The 10,262-nt window shown below is 49.6% G+C and overlaps 1 protein-coding gene across 2 annotated transcripts in view; it reads right to left on the bottom strand.

Annotated features, from left to right (window-relative positions):
* Positions 1 to 397: 397 nt before the first annotated feature.
* PDPK1 (3-phosphoinositide dependent protein kinase 1) overlaps positions 398 to 10,262 on the bottom strand; it is an 80,407-nt gene continuing 70,542 nt past the window's right edge. For both annotated transcript variants that reach the window (XM_061208263.1, XM_061208264.1), the window contains 3 exons: positions 7,681 to 7,738; positions 6,516 to 6,668; positions 398 to 6,090 (listed from right to left, as the gene is read on the bottom strand). In XM_061208263.1, the coding sequence (XP_061064246.1) occupies positions 5,974 to 6,090; positions 6,516 to 6,668; positions 7,681 to 7,738 (328 nt within the window). In that variant the 3' untranslated portion in view covers positions 398 to 5,973. The remainder of the gene's footprint in view (positions 6,091 to 6,515; positions 6,669 to 7,680; positions 7,739 to 10,262) is intronic.

The raw sequence follows: 10,262 nt of genomic DNA, 5'->3' as shown, positions 1-10,262 counted from the left end.
CGCCACAGCTCCTCTCTACCGGAAGCGTCCGGCCTTTAATACAGTCCTCCGAGCTCCGTCCCGCCCACAGGTCCGCCCTCGTAAAGCGCCCACCCCGACGTCACGCGGGAGGCGGAAGTTCAGGTCCGGAAAAGCGGCCGGCCGTGCCACCTTCCGGCCGGAGCCCGGCGCGGCGTGGTCCGATGAAGCCAGTGCGAGCGGGCCGCGGCGGAGCCGGGCGTCGGCCTCTAGAAGGGTTCGCTGGCCTCCGCCGGGCACCTGCGTGCCCGGACGCCCGGTTCCCAGCCGCGAATCCAGGTCACCCGACCCGAGCCCCGGCCAAAGGAAGAGCTACGTCAGCGAGCGTCTACACTCTACATGCTTTTTTATTACAAGACTACCGAGCATACGTGGAAAATTCATCATCCAGCAACTACATCTAAAGCACAAATATTTGAAAAAAAGAATAAACAGATTCATTAAATTATGATATGATTAAATCATCGACCAAATAGAAAATTTATATAATAAAGCCAGAAAAAAAGTTGTAAAATATAGTTTACAATAATTATTCACATTCAAGGCTGTACATCAATACATACAACAACGTGGCCCCGAACATGAATTCAATCCAAATAATTCATATATTAGATTTTAAATAACACAGACTGAACTAGAGGCCAACAATAGCCAGCAAATAACCTTATATAAGAATAAAAATACAAAAGTGTATATCCTAATATCATTGCATTATTTGTTTTCATAAGTTTTTTTTTTTTAATTTTTGCTTTGCCTGTACATCACAGTTACAGCTACAGACCAGGTAGAGAATATTATACATGTTCTAACTGACTGCCACCAACCTGAAAGCTAACATACTACTGATTCATCCTATTTTGTGTTGTTAAGGAACAGCTACAGCAGCTCTAAATATTGCAAAAATTTGATTGCAATGTCCAAACTCATCATGACAGAGGCTTTTCATCAGCAAATCGACCCTTATTCATCGTCACTCAGCCAGATGGGTTAGACTAGGGTGGATCACACAGCTAAAAAACATTTGCCTTTTGTAAAAAGTTCTCTGTACATAAAGTTTGGGATTTCTTCATATTGAAGAAATGAATTCTGGGGGAAATTCAGGTATACATTTAGGCTTGCCCACCATGCTGTCTGAGCTACAGATAAAACTGCCCTTTGCTGGAACAGCTTCCGCCCCAGACCAGTTCTCCACAGGCAGCCTAATTTACAACCCTGCAATCTTGGGCCAGCAGCCTGCACCCCTCAGAGGCTCTGGGAGTGACTCCTGCCCTGATTTAAGGCACTTGCCATGTAGTCTGCCTAAGAGGCAAGGGCCACACCCACTTGAGTCACCATCAGTTCATGTTAGGTTTGGATATGAAAAGAAACAATATGTAAAAACGCATATGGCACCATCTCCAAGAATAGTACCTTCACCATGTTCTCATAGTGGCTGCAGCCTCTGCCTCATTCTGTGGACCAACCTGGGGAGAAGGGGATTTGGGGTGTCAGAGGGAAGGTAGGAAACCTACTTCTGCACAATCCGGCCATAATCTCTGGCATAGCCAAGTGGCACTGAGCATGGCACCTAGAAAAATCTTTCATGCATGTTTCACCTCAGAATTGACAGACCCCAAACTGAAGTGGAGAAATTAAGAATGAAACCAAATTTGGGTGGTCTGTACTTCAAGACAACTAGGCAACCTGCAACACTGTGGGCGAGGAGAGGGGAGGAGAAATCATTAAATCCTTGTCAGCCAGGACAATCACATTCTACAATGAAAAAACCTGGCCAGCGTGCTCTACTGAACTGCTAAGACCTTCTGACTAAGTCCCGCGATTTCAAGAACATGGGGGCAAACACACTTCTGTAAAATCTAGTTGTCTACATGGTTTCTTTTTCAAGTAGAGCCTTTGCTCTTTTACTGATTCCAAATGGCCCAATGTACTTTCTGAGTCTATAAACTTAATTACAACTCATCCACTAAGTATGTGGCAAGGTCAGTTCAACACTTTTTATCTCTGCTGACTGTGCAGATGCAAATTCAGTACCATTGTGGACACAAAGTACAAGACTCTGTAAATATCACCAAGCACTTGAAAGCCATAGCAGCAGGGATGGGAAGGTAACATGCAAGCACAACCAGGTTCTTTCAATAAAATAAGGAAATTGGCTTTTGGAAAAATATGTCACAAATGGCCTGCAGTAATGACATTTTAGCATTAAAAAAAAAAAAAAGAGCAGTCTTATTCAAACATTCTTGGGGAACACACAGCTTACCAGAAATTGATTTGTTCAGGATCTGTAGGACACAACTAAGAAAGTTCTGTACTGGAACTCTGAACATCTAAGCATCAGATCAAGACAGAGGAGAAGAGAGACTATACTAGCTTTAAAATGAACAAACTCTTTGACCCCAAAATACCACTTCTAGGAATCTGGGAAGGGTGGGGGCAAGGGAGATCAGAGTCAAAAATCAAAGATTTATAAGGATATTAATCACAGCATTATTTAGTGAAAAACCAGAAACCATCTAAATGTTTTATAGCAATGAAATGGTCAGATAAATTATGATAAAAATTATTAACCATTAAACTCTACAATCATTAAAAACAAGGTTTTTGAACGACATTAAGATAAATACCAAGTGAAAAAAGCGGGGTGCAAAATGGTGCACGTTGCAATGTTCCCATTTCAGTTACAAAAGCAAACACACGTGTGCGGGTAGGGAGGAGGGGGCAGCAGGCTAGGCACCAAGATGCTCGCAGTGGTCTTTCCTGGGCGCTGAGCCTCCAGTTGATTTTTTTTCAGAAAACAAATGTTTTAAGAAAGTACAAAATCACCTGGAACCCCATGCTGGCACCCTGTCCTCGGGGGTCTGTGCCACAGACTGTCTCCTACAATTCCTTCAGGCCTGCACCACAAATACCACAGAGTAGCCCCCAAGGGGGCTGGGGTAGGTGCAGCTCCCGTCAGCTGTGGCATGACCCCAAGAGCCATCTTTCCCAAAGCAAGTCCGTAACCGGCCTCCCGAGAGTCAAGGTTCAGGATGGCAGGCACGCAGGGTGCCACTCACAGGGTGGGGCTTCGTGCTCCACATGGGGCTGACCATTGCCCTCTAGCCTGGTCAGGTCCACAGAGGGAAGGAAATCCCATCCAAACCCAGCTTCCTCACGTTCCCAGAGAGAGGCAAGGCACAGCGGGCTGTTTGGGCCAGCAGAGACTTGGCCCTCCTGGCCGTCCTCCCTCCACTCTGTGCCAAGAGAGGCTGCATGGTGTGAGACCATCGCTGCTTGATAGGTGCTGGCTTTGGTGCTTATCCCTGTCTTGTCCCCTCTCAGTAAGACACTCCTGGATCTATTAGACACCAGGGCATTTTCTTTCTCACCTTGGTTAAGACCACATTTATATATATTTCTAGGTATGTCTGCATGTGTACAGAGACTGACACCCGCGTCCACGTCTTAGAACATAAGGCACCAGCATGCCAGGACGATGGCTCAAAGGATGAGGTGGATAAAACTAAAGATGACATGAGTAAGCACATGGTAAGACTGGAATATATAGGGGCCTTAAAAAAACAAAAAGGAAAGAGGACTCTGAGCAGAGAACGGTGACCTACAAAGAAGGGTTCAGCTGTCACTGGCTCAGGTTGGGCAGTCACTTCAGCTCTGCCAGCTTCGAGCTCAACCCTGAACCCCTTATTCTCTGGTTTCGGAGGTTAAGATGGAGCTTGTCGGTTAAGCCCAGGAGGTAGTGGCGCCATCCAGAGGGAAGAATGCAACGGAAGATTTGTCTCTCCCCGAGCAGCCCAGCCGAGTGCTCTTTTAAAAGCCAAATATCAGCTCTGCTTATTTCCCTGCAACCAGACACCCAGGAAAGACTGTGCAGGAGCGGGCTCCTCACCCTCCTAACTGCACACACACAGATGAGGACGCTCTGACGAGGGTAAATATAAACATGGGAGTGCGCCTGAAATCAAAGTCCTGAAAGAAAGGGTCAAGAAAGACTCACTTTCTGGAAAGCATGTGAACACAGGCAAGACTTTTCCAAAGTGAGGAGGAGGAAACGGGGCTCAGTCTACGACCACACGCCTAGGGCACCCTGGGACGCCCCCAGGGCAGGCACCCCCTACACCTTGGTATCCTCGACACACACACACACACACACACACACACACACACACACAGCCCAAGCAGAAACCCCTGGCAAACCTGGCTCCCACCTCTGCTCCCATCCAACCCCTCTCCCTGTCCAAGCACCGTGGGATTCTCCACATCCGAACCTTTTTCCTAGTTTAAGAGCCACTGCTATCATATCACTAAAACAGTTTAAGACATCTTTCCTCTACATGTGGACCAGTGGTCACACAGGGTGATGGATGGTTCGTTCGAGATAGGAGATGGGGTCAGGGAAGTAGTCAGGGGACCTTTTCTGTGGGAGGTTCTGTTGGTGCCTTTGTGAAAGTCTAAAGGAAATGGCAAAGTCATCCCTCCCCTGGGGACAGAGCCGTGTCTGTGAGCGGCAGCCTGCAGGCCGCAGCGCCTGCTCCTCTCCCACCTGGGACTGAGGACTGCCCCCCAGAGACACCCTGGGCAGGGAGATGAATGGCTGAGCCCTGCCTGGCTGACAGGCATTCTCTGTTCAGGGGGCAGCAGCAAAGACAATCAATGGACCGGTAAGCCCTGGACCATCCTAAGTGCACAGCAGTGCGTAGCCTCTAAAGAGCTAAAGGAAATAAGCCTGAAACTGGAGGAGAGCGGGCTGGGGCTTGGATTCAAGTGTGGTGTTCCTGCCCCTCATGCAAGGTGAGTGACACTTTTTTCCAGGCAAAGTCCACTTGATGGGGACCAGATGACCTGGCAACATGAGAAGGCTTTTCGATTTTCACTGTGCATATGTAAAAACGCTCTGAGTTAGACTATGAGACTGTTCAACTTTAGCAGGAAAAGTGTGCATGTGGCAGCTGGGAGCCTGCCCTCCTCCGTGAGGCCTGGGTGTGATGGAGGACCATCCAGTGTGCCGACTCCAGGCACCTCTCAGCCCTGACTTAACCCTCCACCTTTCAAACAAAACTCTCAGGAGGGGCCACCAGCTCTTACTCCTCCACAGGGAGGCCTCCAGGCCCGTCTGCTGCACTGCCCTGGCCTCACACGGGGAGGGGAGGTCACTGAGCCCCGTCTCCTGGTGCACCTGGTGTTCCTCCCGGGCAGGTACTCAGTTCCCCACCTCAGAGGGCAACGCCGCTCCGAGGGATGACACATCGGAATGCTTGGCTGGCACCTTCTAACACAGCAGAGACTCCATATTTCACCTGGACAACCTGTTCTACTTCTCAGTGCCCGAAGCCTGCCCGGCCAACACAACTCACAGACAGACAGCAAGGACCGCAGAAATCTTGCAGCCAGGGTTACATGAGGAGGCAAGCACGGGCCGTGGGGACCAGGCCATACACTAGGGACGCGAAGAAAGGAGCACATGGACAAAAGCCAAGAACCCTCCTGCCCCACAGAGCTCGGGGGCCACCCCAAGAGAGGTATGCCCGGCTCCCTGGTGAAAAGTTAGTTCCACGATGATCCGGGGGCAGAGAGAGCCCAGAGACATGCCTGGGTGGTCCCCTTGGCCACAGCAGGACCAGCAGGTGACAGGGCACATGGTGGAGAGGTGGTGCCGCGAGTCTGTCTACGAGTCCGGGCGGGAACCAGGCGGATGTGCACGATGCTGGTTCCCATGGCGAGCAGAGTGCGAGAAGCTCCACATGGCACAGAGAGCAAGCAAAGCGACCCTGAATTCCTTTTCGTTATTGGTTTTGTTCATTGTGTGGTTGGGTATTTTTCTTTTCTTTTAAATAAAAAAGCTGCAAGGTTCCGCCGTCTGCATCCCCCTTGAGATGGCTGGCAGGTGGTCTGGAAGTGTCCAGGTGGCGGTGAGCCGTGCTGGGCACACGTCCTGCAGCGGGTGCAGGGCCGCGGGCGTCACTGCACGGCGGCATCCGGGTGGCTCTGGTATCTGTGCCTCCACACCTCCTGGATCTTTTTGCACCATTTGTGAGCATTCCCGCTCGGGTCCATCAGGTAATACGTCCTATTCGGCTGCAGAGACAGAAATGTTTAACATTCTCCAGGGAGTCCCACCAAGACCAGCACCTCCACCCATCAGTGAGAAACTGTAAAAAGAAATCGCCGTCCACTGCAGCCACTGCCAAGTCCCTTCTGGAAGCACATGAGCATGTGAATTTTTTCCTTCCACATATGTGCAGAAATTAAACATACAGGTGATGACCTATAGCTCCCTGAGGTCACCCCCAAACTGAAAACAAGCACAGGCATCTCCCAGCCCAACTCTGAACTGAGCCATGAACATTGGGGTCCCTGGAAGGTGGGAAAGGGGGAGACCACTGCCCCTCGACTCCAGATGCCTCCTTGAGCCACAGCATTTGGATGCTCTGAATGGAGGCACAAAGGCCCAAAGGCCTCTTAAGTGCCCTGCAAGGGAGAACCCGTGGGGACAAACTCACCGTGTGGACAAAGAAGGTTTTAAAATTCTTGGCCTCTGGTCGGAGTTCCTGTGACCATGGAATTTCACCTTTCAAGACTTTGTTGACAGGATCCACATAATATAAGTGTGGCCCTTCTGTGAGCAGTAATTGTCGTCGCCGTGCAAATAAACCCTGATGCAAATTAAGAAGAAAAAAAAGAAAGAAGACACTGCTTGTTAAGGCTCAGAAGTGGATGCTGACAGCACTTACTGCTGCCTTGGAGGTTGGACTGTCAGAGTAGCTCCTGGCACAGGGACCACTGCTGGCCACCTGCCCACTCGCCTGGGACAGAGGGGCGTGCACACCTCCTCCTCACCTGGACCCAGCCCCTAAGTTCAGAGAGAAGTGGGCAGCACTCACTGCCCGGCCTGTCTGCCTCTGTGAGCTGGATCCCGACGCCCCTGTGCCGGGCGTCATGTGGGGGAGTGGCCACACAGGCAGCACACCCGAGGCCAGCACACCAGCACACGGCCCTGTTGCTGAGTCGGCCAAGAGGGGCCTGCCCTTGGCAGTCAGGCCCCTGCCGCTTCTCCTGCCCTCTGCTCCACGCCGAGGCACAGTGTCCTGTCTGCTGGCGGTCCCGCCACAAGCCACCTTCACAGAGGTTCTCATGGCAGAGATGCCCCGGGGTATGGGAGGCTGAGCGTGGCCAGCAATGCAGGCTGGGAGCCCGAACTGAGAAGGGCCCGCGGCAGCAGAGAGAGAACATTTGTGGAGTCTGATATTTTTGGATACGTTAATCCATTTAATTAATCCATAAGACATAATAAGTAAGATTTCAAAAACAATTCTAATGAAGTAATAAACGACTTGCTGGGATTCAAACAGAACCTCCTCAACCAGACAGAAACCTTGACCTCAGTGAACCCAGCCTTGGGCACAAATCGGAACCCTGGCTCCCCAGTCAGAAACGAGAGTCTGCATTTCTGTCTGCCATGGCCTCTGCGTGCTTTCAAATGCCTCCTCCGAATGGCTGAAATCTTCCTCAGCTATGAAATCTAGAGATGATCTCTTAAAGGGAACCAAGACAAAGGTGCTATGGGCAATGAGTTATACAGGAGCCCAAGGAGCAAGGCCTGACCCTGAGTGAGAACTGGGAGGAAGATACAGACGCACAGCAAGGAGCCATAGTAATCTAACTTACCTTGCGCTTGTCTACTGGACCCATTTTTAGTATTAAATTATTTTCTACAAACTGGTGCCTATAAAAAGAAGAAAACATGAATCAGAGTCAGAGACAGAAATTCTCCAAACTCCTCCCTTCAAAACAAACTCCCCGATGGCACTGTGAACTTTGCTTCAATCCTCTCCCTTCAGAGGTCCAAAATCACTTCAGTAACGTGAGAAAACGCAAATGTACCTTAGCATGCAAGCCCTACTGCTTTACAGAATTTGCAATCTGTATGTGGACCAGGGTCCACAGATCCTAGAAATATCACCTACCCTCACCTCTCCTCAGCAGTGTTTGCACAGCAGGGGAAAGGCAGAGGGGAGGTGGTGGGAACACAAGTCCTCATTACTTTAAGCAAGGCTGGGGTGAGACGCAGAACCCCACCAGAGCCGGGAGGCCGCTGCGAGGCAAGCTCAGGATGCAGACTATTGTTCTCAAGTCACCTCCCCAAGCTGGAACCCCAACTCAGCGCTCAGAAACCACTGCACTGTTTAGAATCACAAATCCCTAAAAGAGCCAAGTGGGAAACTTGGTTTAAGAACATCTTATCTGGGGACTTCCCTGGCGGTTCAGTGGTTAAGACTTCACCTTCCAATGTAGGGGGTGCGGGTTCGAACCCTGGTGGGAGAGCTAAGATCCCACATGCCTCAAGGCCAAAACACCAAAACATAAAACAGAAGCAATACTGTAACAAATTCAATAAAAGACTTTAAAAATGGTCCACATCAAAAAAAAAGACAACATCTTATCTGGTATTTCTACCATAGTAATAAAGCACTTGTATCCAAATACGGCAGGAATTTAGAAGGAAAAGCTTCAAATACAGGTTTTGACTTAATATACATTGTTAACAAGTATAGTCCACTTTGATTCATAGGAGTTTAATTTCTGCAGGTTCTCTCTTTTGGTTAAAGCTAACAGTTACTGCTTTACGTTCTGTCTGATTTTACTGAAATTCCTGATCTAAGGTTCTACTGTAGAAACAGTAAAAGGCATAAGACAACTGTCACCTCAAACAGTGACAATTTTACCATGTGAGTATCTGAGCACATCCACCTGCTTCCCCTGGCTCCTCTTGGGACGTTCTCCCACCGAGCTCAACTGGCCCCCAGGTTTGCCCAGCCTAACACACCAGACCAAGTCCCGCTCCCCAGAGCCCACTGGGCTTCTCCACCAAGGCCCCATCACGGAGGACCCAGGCCCAGGTAAACTGACACAGCGTCATATGGATTTTGAAAACAACTAAGAAAAATGTCAATAGTAACAAAAAAAGTGTTGTGACCTTTATGAGGAAAAGTGCGATGCTTCCTCTCAGACGTATTTAAAAACCAACCAAACAAAAACAAGACTTGAAACAAAGAAAAAAATCAAGGAGATTTTGTGAGAAGGAGACGTAATGAGGGTCACTGCAGCACAAGAAATACAGGGCCGAAGGGAAAGCCCCTTTACCAGCAGGCCCTACTATGTCAGAATGTATGGTAGTAAAGAACCACAAACTGATAATAAGCTGAAGACTTTAATTAAATTATCGGCGGGTGGGGGGTGGGGGGGGGGCGGGGCGAGTGCAGTCTAATTCCAGGCCGGTTAAGGACCGCACCACCAAGCCCTCCACTTAGCTGGGCTGCTGGGGCCGGGTCGCCAGGGAAGCCTGACAGGCAAGGACAGAAGAAGCCTCAGGGAGCCTTTGCAGCCTCAGCTGGGTTAACACGAAGGACGGTTTAAAACAGTAAATTAAACCAGAAAACGAAAAAGAGAAGGGGCCAGGCATCTACGCTGAAAACAAAACAAGTCACCAAATACAGAGTAACAGACGTGACTACACAGGAACAAAAGGAATCTCTAACTACAAAAATAACCAAAATTCACAGGAAAACAGGCTGGAGAAGATTTTCAGCAAATATTACCTATAAAGAGTAAACATTTGTACTCTAGAGAGCATACATAAAGCAACATAAAAGGCTTAAAACCTTGACAAAAAACTGAGGAAGGACACAAACTGGAAATTCCCAAAAGGGAATTAAGTGACCACAAATTCTCAATGGCTCTAAACAAAGTAGGAAATAGAGCCCCACTTTTCAGGCGTTCTACTGGGGTGCACTGGGGTGAGGTGACCGCAGGCGGGGGCTGTGGAGTAGCATTCTCACCCACACCGCCACCACCGGCCCTGAAATGAGGAGGACTCGCTGAATACTGCAGTAATCCGGCTCCCAGGAATTTATTCTAAGGAAGAAAAGAAAAACAAAAAGGAGGAGCACAAATGTTCACAGCAGTACTAGTCACATGAGTGAACCTGAAGCCAGGGAAGCAGGCGAGCCCCTTCCCAGCCCTGCAGAGGGAGGGGCCCAGCTATCTCCTGACACAAGGCCGAAGCCTGCACCACACTCTCCCAGCTTCTCCCAAGAGACAGGAGAACCATGGGTGGCCCAAAGCGGGAAAGGCCAAAGCTGGGCTCCGACTGCACCCCGTGGCTGCGGTGAAATGAGCCCAGGAGGCAGGACGCGGAGTGGGTGGACGGAGCAGCCTGAGGCTCCACTGTCAGCATAAACACCCCAGTC

This window comes from Eubalaena glacialis, chromosome 13, assembly GCF_028564815.1.
Source record: "Eubalaena glacialis isolate mEubGla1 chromosome 13, mEubGla1.1.hap2.+ XY, whole genome shotgun sequence".
Lineage (NCBI taxonomy): Eukaryota > Metazoa > Chordata > Mammalia > Artiodactyla > Balaenidae > Eubalaena > Eubalaena glacialis.
This window is presented reverse-complemented; position numbering and strand designations above follow the sequence as displayed.